The sequence below is a fragment of the Chiroxiphia lanceolata genome, chromosome 7 (assembly GCF_009829145.1).
Source record: "Chiroxiphia lanceolata isolate bChiLan1 chromosome 7, bChiLan1.pri, whole genome shotgun sequence".
In the NCBI taxonomy this organism is placed as follows: domain Eukaryota; kingdom Metazoa; phylum Chordata; class Aves; order Passeriformes; family Pipridae; genus Chiroxiphia; species Chiroxiphia lanceolata.
In genome coordinates this window covers 3,174,273-3,201,378 of record NC_045643.1, presented here as the reverse complement: position 1 = coordinate 3,201,378, position 27,106 = coordinate 3,174,273, and the positions used below count along the sequence as shown (strand labels likewise).

The 27,106-nt window shown below is 38.7% G+C and overlaps 1 protein-coding gene across 2 annotated transcripts in view; it reads left to right on the top strand.

The window, feature by feature from the left end:
- Window positions 1-27,106, top strand: part of CALCRL (calcitonin receptor like receptor) — a 66,913-nt gene that overhangs the window by 33,054 nt on the left and 6,753 nt on the right. For both annotated transcript variants that reach the window (XM_032693598.1, XM_032693597.1), the window contains exons 2-12: window positions 1,195-1,291; window positions 2,285-2,429; window positions 3,984-4,094; window positions 5,051-5,163; window positions 8,300-8,391; window positions 13,314-13,440; window positions 15,028-15,181; window positions 16,405-16,465; window positions 16,597-16,663; window positions 22,701-22,919; window positions 23,270-23,311. In XM_032693598.1, coding sequence (XP_032549489.1) covers window positions 1,244-1,291; window positions 2,285-2,429; window positions 3,984-4,094; window positions 5,051-5,163; window positions 8,300-8,391; window positions 13,314-13,440; window positions 15,028-15,181; window positions 16,405-16,465; window positions 16,597-16,663; window positions 22,701-22,919; window positions 23,270-23,311 — 1,179 coding nt within the window. In that variant the 5' untranslated portion in view covers window positions 1,195-1,243. The remainder of the gene's footprint in view (window positions 1-1,194; window positions 1,292-2,284; window positions 2,430-3,983; window positions 4,095-5,050; window positions 5,164-8,299; window positions 8,392-13,313; window positions 13,441-15,027; window positions 15,182-16,404; window positions 16,466-16,596; window positions 16,664-22,700; window positions 22,920-23,269; window positions 23,312-27,106) is intronic.

Genomic DNA, 27,106 nt, shown 5'->3' with positions numbered 1-27,106 from the left:
GATAAGAAAAACTTCCAAAGACAACAGAAAGTGTGATCTGAGGTCAGAATGCAGGTTTCTCTGTACTCAGCACCCAACAGTCCTCCTTATTCTGTGGGATCTTTGAGCTGGCTGGATGAGGGACTTATGGAGTGTGTGAGATTTGGGTCTTAATTCACACTGAATTAATCTGTACAAGTGAGCTACACTCACAAATGTGTTATCATCTTTATTTCAGCTGAAAATAGCTTCATTAATGGTAGTACAGTGAGATACTTAGATTTTTAAAGTGTGGTTTAGTTGTAATAACTTAAACTAAATATGGAGAGGCCTTTTTCCACGATGCAAGCAGAAGAAAAGCTCTTATCTCAGTTCCAGGCCCAGCTCTGTGATCTTCTCAGGATACTTCAGGACACAGTAAAATATTGCATGACAAATCTCTTAAAAATTTCCCTTCCTTTTGAGGCAGTTGTCACAGCAGGTTTACCCTGGATAGATGGTCTACATATTTAATAAATAATTTTGTATATGTTATGCATTAGGTGCATTTCCCACTTCAAGAATCAATTCCAAGAATAGTCTGCACTGTAAGGTGATCAGAGCTGGTTTGGGTAGCTGTATTTTCTTCAAATGACAGATAAAGAAACTACTTTACAGCTACTGCAGGTACAGAAACTATTTTACAGCTCACAGTTAATTCTTGCAGCGTTGTTGTCATCTTTGCAAAGTTGTAACTTCAGGATCAAGTGGCTACTTACTAGATCAGTTATTCTAGAGATGGCAAAATTAAATATTAGCTGGTATGAAGAAAATACAAAACAATTGTGTGTGTGTGCTTGTGAAGATCTGGGTCTACTTTAAGGAACCTGGTGGCAGAGGTGTCAAGGAGTCCACTCGAATCTCAGGGCTGATTGCTCTTAGAGTTGGCACCTGGCTGAGGCAAAACCTTGGCAGATGTTGGTTGAGGCAATGGAGGCATCAGGGCAAGACAAAACTTTCTACTGGAGTTCACTGCTGGTGAACTGGGTGCCTCATTTTGACACCAAGTTGTCCATCACCATGGTTATCACATGACAATGTTCACATGTGTGAATAAAAATCGAGAGGACCTCCATCGACTTGTTTTAATTCAGAAATAAAATAAGTCTTTTAACCCTTTTGGCTTTCATTTTAATTGCTAAATTTCTTCCTAATTTTTTTTTTTCCCCATTGCAGTTTGAGTTCATTCAACTACAACATAAAATTCACTGCGCTGGCCACAGAAATGACAAAAAACTGGATCATGTTTTTGTTCTCCTTGTCGGTTACTATGGTGAGTCTTATGAATTTTTTAAATCCCTTGCAGTTTTAACTAGCATATAGAGAATACCATAGAAATTATTAATAAGGAAATGCAGAAATAACTAATCTTGTGTTCAGACGTGGCTTCTGCACGGCAGGATCTTCACCTACCTTCTGTTCTCCTTTAAATTCCTGTAGTAAAGGAACAGAAATAGTGTTTCCCCCTGCTGAACCCAGCATATCCTTTGCTGGCTGAGAACAATAATAGTTGATAAGTGACATATAAGCAATACCCTGCAGACCCCAGGAAGAGTGGAGGAGACATCTGAGATTCAGAGGACATCCTCAGGACTTTTAAGTTGTACCCTTGTATGACAGTGGTACAGTATTTCAATCTTCAGCTTTGTTTTCCAGTGAAGTTTAGTGGCTTCCCATAAAGTATGTAATTGCTACTAAAAATGCACTTGAAAAAGTACAGATTATGGTCAAGAATCCTAAGATTTTTTTTAATTTTAGTATCTATAAAAGTGCATGTTGTGTCTTTTGAATATCTTTTTGTATTCTGAGGGTTGACTTTATGGTTCACCAGACTAGAGAAACCAAATAGCTCTGGACAAGCCAAGTGCTTTGGTGCATAAAGTATATGAAAAGTCTTTTTTTTATAAGGGATCATTTTGGATCTGACTGAAATGCCTTTTAGACTAAACTTTGATATATTTCACTGGATTTTACAAAAATATGCTTAATGCCTCTGGCTGTCTCAGTGCTGCCATTATTATTTACAAATCTTGCCAATTGGTTACTCCCCCGTGCTCATTCAGGAGACATTTGTCAAGATTCAGTGGTAAGAATTGCTAAATTAACCAGCAAAACACAAAAATCACACTGTCAGTAATAAGACTGGAAGATCGCTTTTCTTGGGTAAAATAGTATTTTAAAATACAATATTTAAAAAGATTGATGTTGAAGAAGTTTATGTTGGAGCTTATATGTAATTTGCTGAAAGAAGTCTCTTTCCTCTTAGTTTTTGGCCACTGCTGTACCATCTGAGGGGCATCAGAACATCACAGAGGACTCCTCACAACTGAGTGTCACACGGAATAAAATCATGACAGCACAGTATGAATGCTACCAGAAAATTATGCAAGATCCTATTCACAGGAAAGAAGGTAGAAATTATTTTTTAGGGGATTCTCCTGAGGCAAATGGTCAACAGATGTAATTACACTAATTCAGGATCCCTTAGTTATATTAAATTCCTGTCTTCCTGGCAAGTATTTTTCAGGTTGTATTTGTATAAATAAATTGTATTTGTATAAAAAATTGTATAAAAAATTTGTGTAATTTTTTAGAAACCTCGGTTTGGGATGCACGAGGATAAAGCAATATGTTACATTACCTACCCGTAACACTGCTTCTTATATAACACAAAGCTGTTATTTCTGATGAGAAAAAGTTAATTTAGATAGATATTTATGCTAAAAAAAAAAAAAAAGAAAAAAATTGACTAATTACTCTTACCACTTTATTTCATTTCATGGTCTTGTGATAGCTCTGTCTGCCTGGTCATATGTGCCTTTAAAAATTGGAATTGTCTTGATCCACAGTTTCCCTGCTCTAAGGGCTGTGTTAGTGTTGTTGTGGCTTTTTCTGATAACTCACTCAGAGCTGACCTCAGTGATTCTGCCTCTCACTGTATTCACTGGTTCTCACTTGATAACTTCTGGAAACACTGAATGGCTTTTGAGGCAAGAAAAGGGTAATTATGTTCTTTTACAAAGAGATTTTCCTCCTCTGAAATGATTCTTTGGAGGAACTGAATGCCTGGAGGTCCGAAATGAATACAAGTGTATGAGTGACAGTGTAAGTTTATGTCCAGCTTGGGGCCTCTTCAGAAGGGTCTGGAACAAAGTGGAAAATCCTCAGATGAGGAGGAATTACAAGGTGCTTGAAAACTGCAGCCTTTGAAACAAGGACATTATAAAGCCTTTACAAGAAAACCGAAGCAAGACACTGAAAACATCTTCGAATTTGTAGAGATGGTCAGTCACTGTTCTGTGTGCCCTTTGGGAAAGGATTTGTTTATAAAACCCCGGCCCGTTCTCAAGGGAAGTTTATTTTAGATGTTGAAATTTGTGTGAGTGCAGTGAGGCACTGCAATGGGCCCTCGAGGGACACTATGGATTCCCAGTTCCTGGAGCACTTACAGGAGTGTCTGCCCAGGGATTGCTGCAGGCTCAGCCCAGCCTGAGGCAGAGGAGCTGTGCCTGCCTCCCAACCAGGCTTTCTCAAGGCTTCTGGGACACCTCTACGTTTTTAATGGACTAGAAAATATATTTATAGGCTTGGTACACATCCAGATATAAAGCAATTCAGTAAAATGGTCTTTGAAAGCGTAAGATTCTTTGCTAAGGGACATCATTAACTATGAGTTGATTTAGGGTTTTTTACCCACTGTGTTCTAGATCAGAAGTTTATAAATTACGGATGTAGAATGAGATTGAATTTTCAAATGTTTTTTAAGAAATGTATGTATAAGGAACTACCTCTATTAAGTGGAGTTTTAATCAGCTACTGCTAAATCTTATTTTTCTGTTTCCTTTTTTTGTTTTTTTTTATTTTTTTCTCACTGCTGCAAACTCGCATTATCCAGTCTCTACTTTCAGAAGACCATTATGAAAGAAGGGTTGTTATTTTATTACCAGGTCTCTACTTGTTTGCAGGTCCCTACTGTAACAGGACATGGGATGGCTGGTTGTGCTGGAGTGATGTTGCTGCTGGAACTGTGTCAGTGCAACGCTGTCCTGACTACTTTCAGGATTTCAACCCGTCAGGTAAGTGTGCATTGACTTCTACATCAACTTATTTCTCAATGAAATGAGGGTTTGGGTGCTTGATGTCTCTTATTTGCCCCCTCTCAAGTCATTAATGCTCCAGAATTTCAGAAACTCAAGACCCATACTTGCATTTTCCTTTTATCACATAGAAAACTGACAACTACTTATTTTCTTTTCTGACCTATGTCCTTGAGGAATTCTGTAGATTAGGGAGTAGGAACTGAAGTGAGATCATACTTTTTTCCTCTTAGAGATGAGCTTTTCCCTCAGAAAATCTTTTCTCTCTGACAGACAAGCAGAAATAGGACTTACTCTTTTACCTCAGTTTAGCAGTTGAAGTCAACAAAGAGTTTCTCCCACTTTGAATCATTTCCTGTTTCTGTGGGCTAAACTTTGTAAGCGTGTGAAAAATGTTATAGATTTACAGTCATGTCCCTTTCTGCCCATTTTGTATTTCCCAGGGTCCTCTCATGCCTCTTTCAATTTGAGGATAGAAATTATTGTGGTTCCAGAAAATTTCCAGTTTGGTTCTTGAGCAGTTTTCCTATTGCTGTTTTCCTGTCTGTCCAATCCTAATTTACAGGATGTCAACCTTCAGTTTAGATCTTGGATGTTAAACAAGCCATTTAAATAGTATTGTCACTTCTTCTGGTAGTTCTCTAACAGTTAGTTCAATATATTTTGATACTTACTGGATTGGAGGAGGAAAATCTATTTGTTTTCTTAAGCAAAATCACATCATCATTTGCTCTTGCCAAGCGAAAGCAACAGCCTCTAGTTTCTCAGAATTCATAGTAACAAGCAAAGTCTCTCTAGTCATATTAATAAAGCTGTCATTTGTTTGCCAATCTTTATTAAATACTTGGCATCAGGAAATAGAACTTCAGTGCTGACTATTGCGTTTTTCTTTCGTTTTTCTTCTTTTGTTTTCGTTCCCTCAACTTCGATTGCAGAAAAAGTGACGAAGATCTGTGATCCAAATGGGAATTGGTTTAGACACCCTGAAAGCAACAGGACGTGGACAAACTATACCCAGTGTAACAGCTACACACATGAAAAAGTGAAGGTAGGAAAGGAATAAAATGCATGTTACCAGTGTCAAGAAAAAATTTCACAAGTGTGAAAACTCAAGCGGCAGCAGAGTTGATGCAGCTCCAGATTACAAAAAGAAGAAAGGATGTTGAACAAAAAGACTGAATTGTGCAAAACAGACTCAAAAAAACCCAGTCTATCTGCTTTGTCTTATACAGCTGATTTCAACTGCTTAAATAATATGATAATATTTTTTGTTCATGGATATTTTAAATGTGTAGTACTTTTCTAGGCCACCCACAGTCATCTACTGGTAAGTGAAGTGTGTGCCTTGTAAGAGCAGACCTTTGTGTTTTGCTCTGGAATTTCCAGGTAGGGTCCAAGTTGAGCAGAACTGCAGGAGGTTTGTCTATCTCCATGCTGAGAACGTGGGTTTATGCGGTGAACTAAGGGACAGATTTTCAGCAGGTGCACAGCCAGAGTTTTTACTTGGGATTAATTAATACATCTTCAAGGCAGCTTTCAGCAGAGTTCAGATGTTGAGGGGTTAGATTTTTTTTTTTTCCCCAGTGTGAAAAGCAGACCTAATCTATCTGTTTTTACAGGCAAGCTGTAATTGAGTAGATTCACCACAGGATCTTTGGAGACCAAAGGGAACTAAATTATGAGAACTGTTAGATAGGGTCTCTCTTACCCTGTGCTCCTTTTCCTTTGTGGCCTGATTCCCAAATGCCTTTTTTTCGGTTTCTGAGATACTGAGCTACCCACATGAATAGAAGAGTTTATTTATGCTCTTTTATATTTTATATTTATATTTTATATGCATTCACAAAAAGTTTATACTTTGAATTTATTTACATGAAATTTTGCAAGCATCCAAAATTATCAGGCAGCAAAACATGTCAGGCAGCAAAATGCTTTGAGTTGTTTTCTATATATCAAAGATAGACTCTACACACACACACACACACACACATGTGGAAATATGTATAGATGCTATTTTTATATACTTCAGCTTATCTTCAAGATAATGTAGAAAAAGAAAAAACCTATCTCCAGATGAGCTCTTTTTTAACTACTTTGTGATATGTGAGCATACAATGGGCAAAATTGCATATTTTGCCTCCTCCTAACTGTATTTCCACTAATATTCTTTATGTTTATCAAACAGTCAGTCATGGGAAGAAGCAGTAAATTGAAACTGTAAATGCCCAAGAACTAGGAATTTAAAATACATATCAGAGTAGGCTGTAAATTAACTTGGACCTCATGGAAAATGGCTCAATAGCAGCAGATTGTATCAAGAAATCTGACATGTAATAGAGATTCTAACTTCCTACATCATTGTTGTTGAATACTTTAGGGTATTTACCTAGAAACCATATTGAGCAAGAGGTGGTAACAGATGATAATAAGACACTTTTTTATTGCTTTTCCTCAAATCATGAGACCTTGAGTTCACAAAAGACAGTTTAATTCTATTAGCAGAATTGCTATATTCACTGATTCTTGCTAACATTTGCCTGGGAATGGAGGATTTTATTCAGACAGAAGCAGATCTCTGAAGGTCCTTCTTCATGAGTAATGAGGTATTTTCCCTCAGACTGTTTTGCCTGCCTATTCCAACTCTGTCCCACATCAGAAGCTATTGTTAAAGTGGAATAATAGCTCTGAACAAAACCTCACTGCTTGCTACAATTCAATATGTTGTTATATTAAGCAGCATTATCTCTTCACTCTGCTCAGAAGGCGGGTGAGATATCGCACAATAAATCTGACTGCTGGGCATTGTTCAACTCTTATTGTTACTGCCCTCAGCAGCAGTCCCTGCTCTACCACAGCTCTAAATTGTGCAGAACTCCCCTAAATCCTTAACCTGCAAGTTTGGCTAAATTGGTCACTGAATGAAGTGGTGATGTGGGGTGGGAACCTGTCATAGAAGGGCTGTTGTCATTTATACAGCCCAAATTTTAGCATGTCAGGGTAACCCTTGTTTTTTCTCTCTTCCGAATTTTTATGGAAGTTTCAATTATACTTCTTGCATTGTTTTTTCTTTTTTCTTTTTTTTTTTTTTAAAAAAAAGTTATCTCATTTTTAGAAGTAATGACAATTGGAAAATTTGTAGCATGTATACGTAGTTGTCACGTATACGGGTTGTCATCTTACAATCTACTTAAAGCTTCACCTGGAATCTTTTTGTATTATTTCAAAAGTCCATATGTATAACAAGCTGTTAGTCTGTCTTAAGTTGAAATAATAAGTTCAAGGGATACAAGGAGTTTGCAGTATGTGAGCATTTCTATGCATACTATAATTCTCCCTACAGAATCCAGATAGTTATGCTTTATTGTGAGAATATAAATCTTCATTTCCTGGTGTACCAAATGATAATCTTACATTTAATGTAACAAGAGAGATTTTGTGAGACAGATTCCATAACTGAAAGCAGAGGTTTGTTACTTTTTATTATAATTTATTAATTATTATTTAATTTATTTATTAACTAAAAGAATTAATGATAACATGAACTTATTGCAAATATTAGTTTACCAGTTCCTTTTTAATCTTTTTTTATCTGGCCAGATTTTCAGGATTCTGTAATTTGGCTGTAGGCTTATTTAACGAGTCTCTTCAGCCTTCACTGGTTTTGAGTTGTTAATTTTTTTCAAGCTGAATGAGAACTTAATTTCCAATATCATAATCACAGCTTTCTTTAAAGAAGGTATCTTTAAATGATAAGGAAAAAACCTCCTGTGAGGAAAAAAAAAAAAGTAAATTCTTATGGGGGGCACATTTTATTTAGGAGCTGTCTTACTAAAAGAATCAAACCTCAGACAGGAAGGCACCCAGTGCAGTAGCTTCAATAGTCAGATTTATATAAACACTCATAAAACCCCATAGCAGGACATTTTAGAAACCTGGTGTTTTAACTGGTAAAAGGTACATTCCAGTGATGATTCCCATTAACCTGTTGTGTTTCCTACAGAGAGGGGGTTTAGTCAGATGTTGTTTTGCAGGGTTCTGGACTCGTCTTATCATTATCCGAAACGTTTTTCTTTTCTTTATGCTGTTGCAGTCATTTTATGTGCAGAAGTGATGTATAAATATGTGCTTCATCCAGAATAGCTCTGCATGAATCACAAGTGCTTGGCTTTGTTCTTGTGTTGCAGACGGCTCTGAACTTGTATTACTTGGCCATCATTGGACACGGTCTCTCCATTGCATCACTTCTGATTTCTCTTGGCATATTCTTTTATTTTAAGTAAGTATATTTAAGATCCTTTATCAAATATCAGTGGTTGCCACAACCCTGCTTTCAATACTTCGAACCACCAGCCATCCAAATGAAATTAGGTTGAGCAAGGAGGTGAAGAAAGCCACTGCATTGGTTTGGCATTGAACGTTATGCTGCAATAAATGTGTAGGTTTATTTGCTCAGAAATCTAAAATTAAAAACCTGCGAACTAAAAGCTGTAGAATATATTGAAAATAGGACATGGGAAAATGTTTGTGTGGTTTTGGGGTCCATGATGTTTGGGTTATTTTAGTGATAAAATTACAGTGTGGATTTTAGGAATTGGGCTCAATGGTCCTTGTGGGTCCCTTCCAACTCAGGATTTTCTATGATTCTATGTTATACCAAACTAAAGAGCAAGTGGAAACCAAAATACTGATGACACGTGATACATACAGTAACATTCCAAAGTGAGTACTCACAAATATGACAAACTGTAAAGAAAGTAAGGCTAAAAGCTACAGTAGAAATGGGAATAATAAATATAATCCCTTCTTTTATTCACTGCATTATGTGTATGACAAGCATGTCATCCACTAACAGTTTTATGTATTACAGTATTATTTCCTTGAAAGAAACTTTGAGCAGTGTATCACCACTGTCACAACAGCTGACAATATAATGTCTTTTAAAATTAGTGTTATTACATCATATTTTGTGAACTTACTTTTCTTCCCCTGTGAAAAGACTCCTTGTCTTTGTTTTTTCTTTAAGAGCCTTTCAAGGGGCTTAGCAGAAAGGTGAAAACCAGGAGTGATGCCACATGAGCAGAGCTGGGAGGGACAAGCTGTTCCCTCTGCCAGCTGCTGCAGGGCACAGTGTGGGCTCCCCTTGTTAGCTGGCTCCAGTTTAATCATTCCTCCTTTTTTTCTCACTGGATAATGCACATCTGCTCTTCAGCCTTGCCTGTTTCTCACCTCTGTGCCCTGCTGTCTCACTCCATCTTTAATTTCCTCCTAACATTTCAATATGAATAGCACATACACTGGCCATTGGTTCTGCTTTTCTCTTGCTGTGGACTCTGATTAGGTGGGGGCAGATGATATCTGATAAAAACAATTATCAGTTTTAGCCCCATCTGGTGGGAAATAGTGTCTGCAGTTTAGCTGTGCGTTATTTCTCCAGGTTTCCACAACGTTCCCACAAATCCCCCAACAAACCAGAATGTTTCAGCTTCACAGAATCACAGAATATTCTGGGTTGAAGGGACCCACAAGGATCTTAAATGAATGGCCCATATGGGGATCAAACCCACAACTTTGGTGTAATTAGCACCGTGCTCTAACCAGCTGAGCTAATCTCAGGGTCTTTGTAGCCTCCCTTTATGAAATCCAGTATTCAAGATGACTTTTCAGCTTTTTCTGCTCTCCTTTCATGAGGATAACCCGAATATTTGGCTTTTAATAAATTTGTTTGCAACGCTTACCATTTCCAAGTTCACTTTACTTCCAAAACATCAACACATGAAATGGCTCTGAGTCCTTATAAGAAGTTTGATTTTGCATAAAAAAGGTCTATGCTGTTACAATGAATGTCACATAAAGTTTAGCAGACTAAATATCTAACGTGACAGGGAAAATGCTTTGACGGATTTCTTAGGGGAGAACAAAAAAATTGGGAATAGGATTTAATTTTATAATCTCAGAGACAGTCAAGCATGATTATTCTGGACTATAATATGAAAACCAAGGTTATTTCATCTTGGCTTGTGGCACTTACTGCAAAAGCAGGTGATCTGACATAATATGTCAGGTTTGTCTAACCATCTAGGGATTTTTCTTCCTCCCTCTGGCAGAAGGATCATCTTTCCTCAGAGAACTTCGTGGAATTAATCCAGACCCACAAACCACATCTTCTTCGCTGTGGTCGTGTTGGGATATAAAAGGAAATTACAAAATTTAAAGGAAGCTAAAGAAAAGTCCTCTGCAAGCTGTTCTCTTGGGATGTACAGTTCCTCTGAAGTATTTTTAGTACCAGGAGGGTATTTAAGGACCTAGATTAATACCAGGATGTATTATGTATCAGCTAAAGCCTGTGTAATTATTCATAGCTTTAACAGGTGGACTTTTTTTTTTTTTTTTTTGCTATTGTGGAGAGTGCCTTTGAATTTGTAGTTTCCAAAAAATTTATTCTGTTAGTTGACTAACACTTTCCAGACAACCTTTGCTGGATTGATGATCATTAGAATTGCTTGAGGCTTGACTAAAAATTTGGCACTTTTCTCCATGAGAAAAAAGACTCTTTTTTCCAAATAACAACTATTTGCGTTTTGAATTATCTTCTTCAGGATTAAAATTTTTCTATATTTTCTGTTTGCATTTGAAATTTTGAGGGTTTTTTTCTTCAGAAAATTGTCTCATTGGAAATCCTTATCCAGTTTGTGACTTGTCTTGTCCAAGTGCATTGGAGTTCTTGGTTTAATGGCATCCAATGGGCCACTGACTTGGAACTCTGATCTTCTTCTCTGAGAATTCACCAGTGAGACATAAAAATAACTTCTTGCAGTGTCTCTGCTCTCTGTTTCTGTTACACACTTTAGATCATAGATGTGTTTGTTAAAAACCTTCTGTTAAAATAGTTGTGTGGTTTTCATAAAGAGAGAGAAACAAGGCAAGAGAAGACTTAAAAAAGCAGTGATTTAGGAGAAAAGGGAGCTACAATTTGAAAGATGCCCCCACATCAACCCAAACAAAAAAGCCCCAAGTGTCCTGTCAAATCCCATGACAGAGGACAACAACACTGTGCTTAAAGAAAGAGTGGGCAAACCACTGATTGATGGATTGTTAGGGAGACAGGAGGCTCCTAAGTCACTTTAGTTTCACCTAAATGGATAATTCCCCTTCAGTGCATATGTAGATCTCACTGGTTGAATTTTGCAGTACTGGAATACCTTAAAAACTTAGATCTCAAACCCATTTAGGGGTTTTTGAAAATGTCACCGTTTTTCTTTTGGAGAAATATTATTGGAGAAATTAATTTTTTCCCAATGTCCAAGTCATGCAGGACTCAAAAGAGGAAGAGAAATAGGTAATTTAGCAGGAGGTCTGTTTTTATTTTACTACATATGGTTTAATCCTGGGGTTGATCATTCAAACATCCTTAGATCATAAATACAAGAATTAAGTGATTAAAGGGTATTACATCATTAAGAAAAACAGTCAGAAAAAGTACTATAGGAAGGATAACAGAAGAGGGAGGGTGGGGAGGCTTAGGAATAATCCTTTTATTACCAAAAGCAGTCTCGGTTTTTAAATGTCATCCGTCTTGCTTTCTTATTTCATGTCCGGTGATCCTTTCAATCCTTTTATGCCTGGGTGGAGGTGGGTGTGGATGGGTGTGTTTGAATATTCAACAGGAACAGCTGCTGGATGACCCGAGAGATGGCCCCATTAGCTGTACGTGCTCTTCCTTGCCTGTGCCTTGAGTCCTGTAACAATAAGCAGACAGAATTCCAGAGTTCTCCAGGACTTGTTTACACGAGGCCCTTCCTTGGAATCTACCATTGTCTCTTTTTTCATATATAAACTGTACAGGGGAAAAAAATATAAATATACATTTTCAAACAACATAAAAAAAACCTTATTACGACAGTCTAAGTTTATGCGTTTGGGGGCATTAAAACAAAAGACTAAAATAAAATCTTAAAAAAGCCTAATGGGATGTATTTTATCCCTTAAATGTATTTTATGTCACATTCTCAATGGTTTTCCATAGACTCCTCCAGCCTTTGTCCTATTTCATATCTGCGTTTTTCTGTTAAAACAGAAAGGTCTTCTCCCTCCTACCCTCCCAAATTACAAATGAATCACTGATGTCCCTACTTTATCTTTTCTTCCAGACATGCTCTTTGAAAAGGCTAAAAAACTTGATTTTTATTTTTCCCCCACTTGTGTGACAGTTCAGACTTGTCCCCTGCTGACCTTGTCAATGTATTTCTGATTAAAGAGATCATTTTTACCCATCATCTGCTCTCATAACAAAATGGGTGTTACTTGCTTCTTTTGGGGATTTTAAGGATTAACAGTTAAAGCTTTTTGTCTTCTTTTGGGGTTGCCCATAAAGCTGAATTTCATTGGAAAACCTTGAATGAGAAGCAGTCATGCCTTTTGGAATAGCACTGAGTTAGACCTGCTTCCTCTGTAGTGGCAGACAAAAAGAAATTTGCTGCAAGCCTGCCTGATTTCTAGTATTCTTTAATACTATTGAACCTCTGTTTAAAAAAGAAAAAAAAAAGCCTTTCCAAAGATATTTTCTCTTTAATTTTACTGCAAGTTTAAAAGCAAACCTTGAAAATTAACACAATCAAATGCAGTTATATAGGAATTTTATAATTGTATCCTGTGTACTGTCTATAACTTAGCTATACACAAAAGTCAGGATGAGATTTGTGTTATTTTACTTATTTGGCTATTTCTCTAGCTATAGGATTAGGGAAGAAAAAATAACAAGAATATGAGTAAAAGGGAATTACCCTCAAAAAATTTAACAGGTTCGGGTAAACGGAAACATAGGGTAAGACAGCTTCTTCATGCTCAGGTGTGATAGGTAATTGGGAAATTCTTCAGGTACTAACAAAAAAAAAAGGTGTAAATCTTCTGAAAATTTTTATATTATAAGTATTCAAATTTTTTTTAGCTGGCCGCTATAAAGCAGGTCCTCCCCTGTAAACATAACAGAACTAAATGTACTTGCTTTCCTCTTGTTTGTGTTCAAGGAAAGGTGGTACGTTTCACATCGTTGTATTACATTTGGTCTGAGCCTGAAGAAAGGGTAGATGTAGGATCTGTCAGTGAAATAAAGAGCTCTAGCATTTCAAAATGTCCAAGTTGTCCCCAAGTACACACAGTTGCCCTCCTACATGCTCATCTGTTCTTGTTTCCCTCTTCTAGGAGCTTGAGTTGCCAAAGGATTACCCTGCACAAAAATCTGTTTTTCTCCTTTGTTTGCAACTCTGTTGTAACAATAATTTCGCTGACGGCGGTTGCCAACAACCAGGAGTTGGTCGCAACGAATCCAGTAAGTGAAAGTGTATTTAGCACCTCGTTTATCTGCATGGGAATAATTCCAGCAGCACAGAAGAGAGGAGACCTGAGCAGTTGCTAAAATGCTGCGTGTGATGAGGTGGAAACGTTGTGTGTCTGTGTGATGTGGGACAACAGATGTCTCACAGAGATTTGGGCACTTCACATTCGAGGTTGTGAAACAGTAACAATGCTCTGAGAAACTCAGGAAACTCAGCTCCTTTTCCCAGCTCCACAGAACTGCTTTTGCACTGAAACAACTGCAGGAGAGGAGCCTGTGCTGGATGATGTCAGTGAGGCTGACAGCTGAATTCACCAAGGAAGGGCAGTAAAAAAATGCTTTGCAAGGTATTTTGGATCTGTCAACCGCCTTCCGATGGCTTTACCTCCTTTCGCCAAAAAAAAATTCAGTTGTTTTCATTTCAACTGAAGATGGCCAAGTTAAAAATGACCCTTACCTACCAAAAGTAAAAAGCAAAATAAAACAAAATAAAATAAAAAAAAACCACCTTCCCTTTGGGTCTGATTTCTCTGACTTTCATTTCCTGGTAATACTGGGGTGAGTGTGAATCAGTAGCCTCTCCCAAAAGTCAAGGAGCTATAGCAACAGGAAAGCCTGAAGATGAAATACAGAAACAAACAAATCCCTAGCTCTGGTTTTGTTTTTATTTAGAGCTGGAAGATAAATTTAAATTCTGTGAAAGTTAGGGCAAAACTCCAGAAACTGAATCAAGTAAAAGGATGATTTTTCTCTTTCTCCTGTCATCAATGTACTGGAAAACATACTTGAGATAGCTGTTAATAACCATCACCAAGTGAGTTAGGTAGCAGAAAATGGTATAACAATATTGATTTTGTTTTTTTTTAATCCAAGTGCCAAAAATAGAACAATCAGACAGAAATTTCAGAAGGAGGAAAAAAAGAATGTGCTGTGACCAAATCTACAAGTTAACTGTTGCTGCTTTTTCACAACCTCACATTTTAGACTTCACAATAAATTGTATTATAACATTTAAATTGTGGAATATATTTTGAAGGAAGGTAAATACAAATAATTGCCAGGTTCCTTCAGAACCTGCAGTGTGCGTTCTCAAAGGGACCAAAGTGCAGTTATGAGTGGGTTAAAATTGCAAGTCTTGTAAGCATCCTAAAACCATAAATTGTTCTCTGGAGTGGTTATGTGTTGTGATTGGTAAGACTGAGAGGGGATTACCCACATCAAATACATTTTCTTGTGTGGTTATCATCAGGCAATTTAAGGATTTGGAATGGTCAAGTGTGGCAAGGTTTGCAATAGGGAAAAATATCATTACAGCTTTCTGCTATGCTTGAGGATCTCAAGGTTCTCTTGTGTCAATAACTGAAAAACAGGTTCAGTTATAAAGTTTTCTGTCATCATAAAGTATGGAATTGTAATTCCACAAAAATTATATTTTAAAAAGTAAACAAATATGTAATTTTAGTGAGAAACAGAATAAATATTAACATTGGACTCTTTCCACTTGGCAAATAAAGCTCTGAGATTTTTTGCAAATTAAAAATTTATATTATACTCTGCCTTTTTTTTTTCCTTCTCCTACAGATTAGTTGCAAAGTGTCACAGTTCATCTACCTGTACCTGATGGGTTGCAACTACTTTTGGATGCTGTGTGAAGGCATTTACCTGCACACTCTTATCGTGGTGGCTGTTTTTGCTGAGAAGCAGCACTTGATGTGGTATTACCTTCTTGGCTGGGGTATGTGATTTCATGTGCTCTATTTTCAGACCGCTACAGTCTCTTCCTCCTTTGAACATCTGTACCTTTGCTCCTCTGAGCTGAAAGCTTTGAATGACGGTGCCACACCCCTGCTCTTTGTCTGGGGTGTTTTAACAAGCTCAGAGATATTAATGTAGGAAGTTGTATGTACTTCTGTCTTTGCTTGAAAGAGAGATTATGCATTTCTGGAGTCAGGAAGTGACTCCTCCTTTGTATAGAGAAAATAGTCTCCTATTATAAAAAAGACATTAAGAAGTAATTATTCATTGTTCCTCATCTCGAAGATGTTTATTCAGGAATGAATGTTTGTTTTCAGAGAAGTCTCACCATGTCTAGGGTGGAGGGTCAGAACTGAGCTAGGGATGGCCAAAGATTTATTTTTCCAGCAGTTCCATTTGACCTGTATTGTTCACTGAGCAAACACAGGACAGCTGTAGCCGAAGATCTCAAGTGGCATCGATATCAAAACCAACAGGCCAGACCTGGTCACTTCAGACAGTGCACAACAGCTCATTCACAAAGTGAGGGCTCTCTCCTCATCCTCTGCATTGGCACACTCAGCTACAACGTGACTTGGTCCCTGGGTCACTGCTGTCCTGCTGTAGCCATGGCTGAGGTGTGGCTGAGGGCTCACAGGTGCTCAGCAGTTTCTGAAGATGAGGCACCACCACAGTGTCGATTTTATTTATTAGATAACTAATTTAAAAATTTTTAATTCAGCCTGATTCCCTGAGCCTAATCTCAAATTTCTTTTTGGAATACCCAGCAAGATATTCATGACTTCTCCTCACACCAGTGAGGTATGAACAACATTGCTAACCATACTGTTAAAGCTGTGATCATATATACAATTACCATTTTAATATTACCTACCTATTTGGCATTATTGCAGACTGCAGCCTGAAAAGCATCTGTGCTAATGAAGGTCAATTGTTGCATTCTATAAAGTTATAATTTGATTTGCTTTTTCTTTCTGTGTGTTGGTATGGATTTTCTGGTAAGTCAATGGGAATAAGGTTTCGTACACCCCTCAGAAAGAAATCTAAGAAAAGAAAAACTAAATTGCTCCCTGTTAGTTTATTTGCTCTGCAGGTATACAGTTTGGATTAGGTGAAAATACAGAAGATTCCTGCAAGATACCCAAGTTTACTTAGTTATAAGCCAGGTTTTCTCATGAAGAAAATATTGTTTTCTCTTCACAGGTTTCCCATTGATCCCTGCCTGCATACATGCTGTTGCTAGAACTTTGTATTATAATGACAAGTAAGTAGCACTTCAACTTGCTTTGGAAAACATTTATATTTTCTTTAAAGAGAGAAAAAAAGAAAGGAAAGAAATACAAAGATAATAATGCCAACTCTTTTTTTTTTTCTTTTCCTGTTTGTTTTCTCTAGTTGTTGGATCAGCTCTGATACTCATCTGCTGTACATCATCCACGGCCCTATTTGTGCTGCTCTGCTGGTAAGCATTTTTCGGATGATATTTTGGGTTTTTTCCTATTTGTTTTCTGGCTGCTCTTGATGGGCTTGTGAAGTTGGTAAGAGTCTGAAGCCAACATTTAGAGGCCGCTGTCTTTTGTGGGTCTCCCATTTAACCCAGTAGGTGCCTTAGACACAGAAGATCCTAGAAGTCTTGGCCCTGTGAAAGAGCTGTACCTCTGGTCTTTAAAGAAAGTGAGGTTTTGCAACGTTGATTATCATTCCACTTAAATGCTGCTGACAAGGAAGGACTCAATATTACCTGGAGTACTGGAGGGCACTTTCAAATCCTTCCTTTAACTGAGAATGCTTTCTTGTGCCCAGACTGATTGCCAGGCTGAGCCTACTCTTTGTGTCACTGTTCTGTGGCCACACAGCTCCTGGACTGGAGCTCCCTGAGGTTCAGGAAGAGGAGAACTCTTGAATGCCAGGCCTGGCTGTGCGTGGGAATATGGGATGGAAAGAAATTAGAACAGGTCCCTGGGAGATGACCAGTGCAGGCAGTTCTGCAGGTGCCTGTGACTGCCCCTGTTCTGACACCAATCTGGCAATGTGTGCTCTGGCCACTGGGGTAGAAGCTCCTCTGCTTCTGTGGTCCTCGTGAACCCTTGGAGTGCAGAGTTCTGTCTCACACTCCAAGTTAATGCCAGCTCTGTTAAATGTTTGCCACTGAGGACATTACTGCATAAAAATCAATGTTGTGCTTTAGTTATACTAGGACTGGATTTAACCTGTGAAATTCAGTCAGTAGATTGTTGCTTCTTAGAAGTAGGTGCCTACTTACACAATTATCCATGTAATTAATGTCTATGGATGCATAATGCAAGGAATGCTGTAGCACGGAGACATTGTATATGTGACTGGGATTAGCCACAGACTGTGTATGACAGTCATTTATTTTATTGTAACAGAAACTTCAAGCTGATCTGGCAAAACTACTGGGTACTGATTTTATCACAGCTTTTCAGTTCATTCAAGGAGATTTAATGAAGAATTAAAGCCTTAAGCAACTTTAGGAAACAATTTCCATTTCTGATCTACATGAGCTTCCTCTTACATTAAATTGTTAATGAATATTTGTAGAGAGCATTCTGCGCAGAGAGAGTTCTCTCAGAAGGCCATTGTGTAAATCCCCTGGTTCTTCTGACTCCCTTTTTCATTTACAGTAAAATTAACTAATGAACCTACATTTTAAAGGCTGTGATGATACCATGACACACCTGAGACCCTCTGCATGGGAAACCAGAGGCAATCCCCATGACATTACTGAGATCTCTGGCCCTTGGGGTGTGAATTATTGCTGATAATCTCTTCTCCTGACAGTCAGGTCTGCCATGTATCTTCATGTAAACACACTAACTAATCTGCTGTGCTCTGATCTGTAAACTTAAACCCAGTTCTGAATCCTTTCAATTCAAAAGATGAAACCTTGTTTTCACAGAAGGGTATAGGGGGTTTTTTTGTGGCTTGTCACTTGTATTGTTCAGGTGTCTCTTCATAGATATACCACTTAAGTAAAGCTCTTCAAAGCTGAACTGTAATTTGTATTAGTCAGAATAATTAGTCAGAATTGCTTTAAATAACAATGTAAAAAAATGTGTAAAAGCTATAAGACTGTACTAATTTTCCATGAAGTGACCTCATTTTAAGATGAAAGATCATTTTATCCTTCCAAGCAGTGGCCTCCACGAAATCACACTACAGGTGGCCAGAATCCTACAGGCTTCAAATGCACTGGATCTGTCCCAAAGGATCAAGTCTTCTTTCCGTTCAAGGCAACACTAGGAATATTCTTTGATTTTACTGGGGGCATAATAATTGTCTCTGTGGAGTTGGTTTGGGCAGTGCCTTTGTCCATTCTCTTTGCAATTTACAATTATGTACACCTTTGATATTCTTATATTTTTAATGAGCTGACTAAAGGTGTTTCTCTTGTATTTTTTTTTGCCTCGGTGCAGTCAGTAAATTTATTTGAAGATCATGTAGGAATAACAGAGACTGAACACAACTGCACATCTTGCCCGTGATGTGAAAGTACTTCAAAGGAGTTGCTTTCCTTTCTGGAAACAAAAAAATGTAGTATATCAATTCAGAAAAGACAAGGCAGGGATAAAGATGTTAGATTAAATGCATGTGTTTAGGCTTTGTGAACAGAACCCTCATTTGCTTAAGCAGCTTGCTTGCCAGATACAATTTCCACACTTTACTAAGCATGACCTGCTTTAGTAGACATTTAAGCAACAATATTAAACTGCAAATTAGATAACGAGGCAGAAGACACTGTTTCTATTTTCAGGAGTAAGATCTCAAAGAACATGAAGGGGACTGTCAAGTGGGTGCCAGGGAGAATTGGCAGAAGCCAATGGGAATTTAACTCCTGCACATCACTGAAAATCCTACAATTACATAAAGTTAACAACAACGCTGCTTTTATGGTCCCTGCTATTACATAACTGTGGTCAGATCTCTGCCAAAGAAACAGGAAATGGGAGCAGACATAGGTTGCACTTTGATTGGAATTCTCTTCAGTTGACCATTAAATTACAACTCTTTGCCCAACCAACCACAATTAAAGAAACAGTGTGGGAATGAAACAGTAGAGGGTGATGTTAGTTTTCATGCTAGACAAATATTGACCAAAATGGAGGGGGGTGTGTGAAAAGGAATGGGTTTGCATTTTAGTGAAAGCAGGAGTGATTTCAGTGTAGAGACTTCAGATGTGCCAATGCACAAGCAATTTCATTTGCACTGATGCCACTGAAAGAGTCTTATTTATTTATGCCATTATTTGTATAAATACTGCTACAGGGATGTTTATTTCTCCCAATAATAATGTTATATATTGGTGTCTTAGTTGGACAGGCTTTTAGAGGTGTGAGTTCTTTTAGCAAGTTCTGAGTGAACGTGTGCTAGAAGGACATTCAGGAGGTCCAAGCTTTGTTTTTAATGTCCTTATATTTAATGACTCAGTGCAAGGCTTAGGAGTTTAGAAGTTTAATGCTCTGCACTTGGCCTTGGGAATGTCCCCAGACCATGAATACATGTCTTCATGAGCACATACAGGTGTTGTGCCCAAGCAAGTCAGGATCTGAAGCTGCAGAACTGCATTGAAGCCAAGCAGTGGCCACCAGCCACTATCTGAGTGCCTTGAGCTGAGAATGGTCTGTTTATATCATGCTAAGGAGGAATTTAAATAGAATTTAAACCTCTGTGCTAATAAGGATTGCCATGCTGCTTAATGCAAACTCAATTTGGAGAGAAGTAGAAATATCCAGGACATGGGGAGAGTTTAATTCAAGAACTGCAGCACCTAAAAGCTCAGCTAAGTTCACAGCCACTCTTAAGGCAGAACCTAAATCATAGAATCATAAAATCATAGAATCAGCTGGGTTGGAAGGGACCTCTGAGATCATCAAGTCCAACCCTTGATCCAACCCCTCTGTGGTTCCCAGCCCATGGCACTGATGCCACATCCAGTCTTATCTTAAAAACCTCCAGGGATGGAGAATCCACCACTTCCCTGGGCAGCCCATTCCAATGCCTGATCACCCTCTCTGGAAAGAAGTTCTTTCTAACATCTAACCTAAACCTCCCCTGACACAGCTTAAGACCCAGCCCTCTTGTCTTGCTGATAGTTACCTGGGAAAAGAGACCAACACCCACCTGGCTCCCCCCTCCTGTCAGGGAGTTGTAGAGAGTGAGGAGGTCTCCCCTGAGCCTCCTCTTCTCCAGGCTGAACAGCCCCAGCTCCCTCAGCCTCTCCTCATAGGCTACCAAATTTCCAGTATAGGGACCGACATTCTCTGTAGCTTGGATTGCCTTCTCTACCTTTATTCCCACTTTTGTTTACTTGCCTGGTTCAGTTTTCAGGACACAGTGGAGCTGTTGCTGTGCTGCTCCGTGTTCACACTGCAGCCAGCACTACAGGGCCCTTTTGGGCTTTTCCAAACCACCACAGTCAATTTGATGATCATATGCTTGCGAGTAGTTCCACTGGCCTACTTTTGCTTAAGTGTAAAACTCTACTTGCTACCTTGCTAAAATCAGGACCTGTTTTCATTACTTCAATTAGGAATTCAGTTCATCCCAATCTCACTCTATTTTGTGACAGAAGAGATAAACATCAAAAATACTGCATACTCCTACTGACACTCAGAGTGTCAGTGAGTGACAGCTCTCAGCTCTGTTCTCTGCTTTGCCTCATCCAGCTTTCTGTTTGCCCTCTTAGCTATTTGCAAACTCTGCATGTTTAATGTTGTGCGTTTTGGTGGGTAAGTGAAGCAAACAGAAAAATTCCACGTTGTAAAAGAAACAGCTTGTTGAGTGGTGTTTCATGCCTGGCTGTTGCAACTTTCATCTTCAGTTAGCATTCAAAGATAGTGTTAGAGGAATTGACTGTGCTACCAAAACTCGAGAGGGCTGAAAACTCAGTGTTTGACACATGTTGATGTTGAACAAGCAGATTTGAGAAGGATTAAATTTAGAAATGGAGGAAGGACTTATTGTCTGTGTGTACTATAGGAAGTTGGATGGGATGATGGGCTACATAAAATCTAAATAAATCCCTTGAGAAAGAATCAGAAGACCTTGGTTTTGTAAACAAAGCTTAAAGGTAGCTGGAGGCTTCCAGGAGAAATTCATGCAGTAGTTTCCTATGTAAAACAATTTCCTGTTAAAATGATTTAAATAGCATGCAAGTAGCATATAAATAACATCCCATATCTGTCAAGGGCCGTGTTGCTATAACAGTACACAGCTGTTTATTCTGAAAACCTGATCTGACATGAATTCTGCTGGGGCTGTGGAGGCATTGTGACACACGTGGTCTGAAAAGGCTTCCCTGCTTGCATTTGTCCTACAGCAAGGCAGGCTTCCTCCTAGACCAGGAATTCTGAGGCTTTTTAGAAGGGAGTTGTCTGTCTGTCTGCTACCTTCTTCCTCCCTCCCTCCCCTTTGTCTCTATTGTTAACAGGGACAGAGAGTTATCAGGAAGCTGAGATAGGAGTGGGTTCTGTGTCTCTCCCTTCCGCAGTGGGTCCCTGAAGCAGCACTGTCCTGCCTCGGTGCCCTTGGGCTGAGCTCTCCAGGTCTCTTCCAGCTGCAGCTTCTCAGGGGCTGCCAGCATTGCACAGGAGGTGAAAGTTGAGTGTCAGCATCCCTTGTTGCTGCTGTTGCTCTGGCTAGTGACATCCTTTGGCTCTGTGTGTGTGTGTGTGCATACATATATAGGTACGTGTGTGTATTAGTTTTGTGGCTGCTTACAGTGAATACTCACATGTTGCTAGATCTACTCTGAACAACTGTGATTTCAGTTTGGGATTATTATTTTGGTCACCACTTCTAACAAGAAAAGCCTTAGTAGCTATGGAAATAATCAAGAATCTGTAGTGCACGAGAATATTTAGGGCACCGTCTCAGTGCTTGCCACATTTGCAAGTTCTGCTGAATGAATAAAAAATCCAACCACTGGCCACTGTGAGAATGTTAAATCCCCTGTTTGTCTAGAGGAGTATACACACTTCCTTGTAGCAGCATTTGGTCTGTTACTTATTTTATTTTTTTCATTCTGATTTTTTTTCTTTTCTATAAATTTGTCAAGTCCATGTTTGAAAAATAGAAAGTAGCTTTTTGAAGAACCGTGTTTAAATGCAAGGAGGGAAGAGTGTCGTCCTCTTTCTTGACCAACCTGAAAAGAAACAATCATTCAAAAAAACTCCTAATCCTTCACTGCTACTGGGAGACCAGAGAGAAAGATGTATGGATTGTTAGGACTGATAGACAGTAGGTATCTGGATGCACACTTGTTTAGTAAATTAGAGGAACGGATGTGGATACCAGTAGAGCCACATCTCAGTTACTTAAAAGGTGACTGAGGTTTAAAGAGGTTTAACTGATGTTTCTTGTGCAACCACAATCCCAGCCATGCAGTATGAGTTTTTTGTCTGGTTTTTAGTCTCCCAGGTCAGTGTGTGTGGGCTTATTTTTCAGACTGCCCTCAGTGCCATTTCCTTTTCCGACAGGTGAACCTTTTCTTCCTGCTAAACATCGTTCGTGTCCTCATCACCAAGCTCAAAGACACCCACAAAGCCGAATCCAACCTGTACATGAAAGCAGTGAGAGCCACCCTGATTCTTGTTCCGCTCCTTGGCATCGAATTTGTGCTGTTTCCATGGCGACCAGAGGGCCGGATCGCCGAGGAGGTGTATGACTATGTGATGCACATCCTCATGCACTACCAGGTAGGGAGAGTTACATGGCTCTCACCCCTCTGAGCCAGAGAGCACTTGGCATGTGAAGCAAATAAAGGAGAAATGATCATGTTGTTTTAATTTTTAAAGGCCTTAATGCGATATTCCTATAAAATACTTTGATTTTCTCATCATACTGAATATTAATTTCCCTGAGGAAATTCCTAAAGATACGTCATGGTGGGTAACCGGTCCCATATTTTCAGAGATAAACCACCACATTTAGATTTGTCCTATGTTGTCTTTACTGACTATATCTGAATTTTATCTGAAATTATCTCACACCTGAAATATCCCATAAGTATGTGTAATAAAACAGAACCTTTATTTTTATTTTACAGGGTCTACTGGTGGCTACAATTTTCTGCTTCTTTAATGGTGAGGTAGGTAACAACTTCTTTTAGTGTATTTTTAATAATTTTCCATTTTACATAGTTTTGTTTCAGCAACTGAAATGGCAATTTTTTTTTCATTATTTTATGTCTAAATTTTTTGAGCTCAAAAAAAGGAAACATAGCATCAGCATGCCAAGAGCAGAGCTTGGGAAGGACTGTGCCATCATTCATGGCACATCATTAAATGCATTAGGACTGACTCTTCGGTGCTGAGCAATGTACATTTTTCTTATATATATAAGAAACTGAAGACATTTGTCACTTTGATATAAATTCTCAATAAATATCATAAAAGTAAAATGCTGTTCAATACTCCAAAGGCATGTTTGTCTGTGTTAGAAGCTGTATAGGATGTTATATTGGAGAATCACTGGTCCTTCTGTAACAGGAATAGAGCACACTGGGTTGGGGTATGGTTGTATCCCACGGCAGGGGCTTGGAAGAACATGATCTTTAAGGTGCCTTCCAACCCAAACCATTCCATGATCCTGTGACTCTGTTACGATGACTCTCTGGGAAAATTCTAGGCTGAGGTTTGGAAAACCTCACACAGATGAAAAGTATCATTCAAAAAAATCAGACCTCAACAGGTTGGTGTGCTTGGGTCGGGAATTTGTGTGGGATAAGTGCACCTCTAAGAAACCACCAATTCCAAGGACAAACTTCTTTATTCTTACATTAGAGGATTGTGCTACGTTTCAGTAATAGATTGTATTGATCCCATTACAGTTAATTAGCTTTGCTGTTATCTTGAATGGTCAAGGTCCTGTACCCCTGGAGTGCACACAGTGACTGTCACTTAGAACCCCCTGTCCCATGCTGTAGAAAGTACACTTAGAGAGGATTGCAGTGTCAGAGTGAAAGAAAGGCTAAAAAATATAAATGAAATTGTTGATATTGCTCTTCCAAAAAAATCTTGGATACACCAAAACAAACGAACAAACAAAAAAACCCACCCTACCAAAAGGCTAACTGGTACTTCTCCAGCAGTTTTGGCAGAGGAACAATTACAATCCTTATTCTTACACATCTGTTTGTTCATTTGCTCTGCATTTAGTGTGGTTACAGTACATGGCTGTAAGCCTGCTGTGGGAGTAACCAGATGTTTCCATGTGACTGAACCCTTAGTTTCTTTTATCAGATGCTGTAAAATTGTGTCAGTGTGGTTACATAATGCTACTGGACAGTAATATTTACTTACAGGTAATTATTTGGCGAATACCAGAATTGATTCCAGTAGATTTCCCTTCCTTCTCCTCCTAAGTCTAAAGCTGATTAGATTGCAATGGAGTTTGAAGGTTTATTTTTGTGTCGTTGTGTGTGTGTCCCCCAAATGTATGAGTATCACTGATTTTTTTTTTTTTTTTTTTTTTGCCAAGGAGGTAGAGAAGATGAAGATGGGCTTTCTCACAGTTTAGTGGGTGTGGGGCAGTGTGTTTGATCTGATATTACCATAAAGTAAATTCATGTTCAAGTCCCAAGTTCACACACTCTTTCCCTTCTAGATTGTATAGGTCAGAATGCCTTCTAAAACAGGTATTTGCAAAATATGGGAGGAGGGATGGGAAACCTTGAAATCTCTGCAGTTTTTATGCAACAACATTGTTCACTGCTTGGTTCTGTCTTTTAATCCTTGTGGCTCTTCCAAGGTAGTTTTTTATTTTAAGTTATGATTAATTTTAAAATATGAAATTTTAAAATATGAAATTTTAAAATATGATCCTGGATGTGTTAACATTTCATTGTTACAAACTCATATTTTTGACATATTCTCTTCTGCTATGTAAGAAAAGCACACCCGAGTCAACCCCCCAGTTCCGTATCCTAAATTCACCCTGGGCTGATCAGTGATAAAAGATGAGCTCTTCCACAACACTTACAAATAGTAACAGGTGAATCACTGCTTGAACTTCTGCTGGCAGGGTAATGCTAAAAGGAGGATTTAGGCATTTTAACATTTATTAATTTAGACAGTTAATTTTTAGACCGTAGAACTTGACTTTGTGAGTTAAACGTTTGTCTGTATTAGCTCTCTTTAGAGTGGAAACTTATGCCTTTTAAACCACTTTTGGGTTCAGTGATTCAAGGACTTTTCCAGTACATCTTGTTCAAGAAGAGACTTAGTGCTTTCCTTGCTGTATCAGTAAGGAAACCCAGGGGGAGAACGACACTGTAGGTAGAGAAAAATGCCTGCACAGAAAAGATGTGTTTCCTTTGAGTACTAAAAGATCGTCCCCGTGGCAGGAAAGCCTCCAGGCACACTTGTGTTCCTTGTCCATCACAGTCCCTTTGCTGTCGCACCAATGCCTGAACTGAGCCAGGAACTTTGGCTTGGCTGGTGTCACCTGTCACAGCCACACCTCATTAGAGCCTCTGCATAATTAGAGGCATCAGGGAGTGCTGCTCCTCTGCAGCACCTCTGTGCTTTAGAGGTGAATGGTTTAAAGGTGAATGCTGATGTTGGAGTTGACACTTGAAGTGACAGTGGGCAAAGATTTTCTAGTGGGTTTTTTAGCAATTAAAAATGCTAAAAGCACCAATTTCTTTCTGTCTACATCTTAGCATTTCCCAGCTGTTACTGTACATTTTAGTATCTTCTGTACCAAATATCAGGATCCAAATCATGTTCAAGCAGACACCTCTGGCCAAGAAGCAAATAAATGTGATCTGCTAGCAGAGAAGTTCAGTGAAAATAAACCAAGAAATGTAAGAAAAATAACTGGTATGTCCTGCTGACCGTAGCCAAGGAACTTCTCCAGCTTTCTGAGCAGTCCAGCCAGGGCTGCCTGTCCAGTCCTGTTCTAACAGGCACTGCAGATGTTTGTCACAAACCTCCTACAGACAGGGGAGTATGTGCAAGCCCTTCATCTTGCTCTGCCCTGGCAGGGCTTCCCTAAGGACACTCACATTCTGCTCATGGCCCAGCATCCCGCAGAGCAGGATGCTTCCCAACTACCTCATCATGTTTTCCAGTCTGAGATGGCCTAGAGAGGCTTCTGGGGTGATACAGGCTGTGGTCAGAGCAGAAACTTGTCCCAGATCTCTGATAAATCAGTAGAAAGGTTCCTGTTGAGCTATTAATTACAGTGCTAATAATGACCTATGTGATCCATGTTAGGTTTGTGGGGTTTGTGGGTTTTTTTCTTTCATTTCACAGGAGTGCAGAAATGTTGCCATGAAGATCATGGTCTTGGGTTTACAGGTTTATACAATCTGTTGAATAATAGATGAGATAGATGAGCTTGTGTTGTGGTTTTTTGGTGGTTTTTTGGGTGTTTTTTCCTTTTTTTTTTTTTTTCCTCCTGAGCTGTTTGATTTGTGTGCTATTGAACATCAAGCTGTTAAGGGCTGACTGAAAGGACCCCTTCATGAAAACTCATCAAAAAGAGCCATTACCAACTAATAAGGTGTGGAAGCAAGAGTATTCCAGCTGGAACTAACATCTCTGTAAATGACTGAGAAATAGAATTATATTATTCCATTACCTTTTTTCATTAAATGCATTGCTTAATTTCCTTTCTTGTAACAAAGTCCCAAAATGCTACCCGTCCTGAGCTGCATTTACAACTCTGTGCAACTGCTCAAAGCTGAGTGGTAAAAGTTCTATTCTCAGGTTGTGAGTAGATACTCATATTGTTAGAGTTACTAGTGAAAATTAGTTGTCTCGTTGATTTTTCCCATCCTCTCCTACAAATGGTTGATTGGAAGGTTAGAGAAGACTGAAAGACATTGATAAAACCCTGAAAGGTGTTAACTCCCTACAAGAACAGACATGGAGCAGGA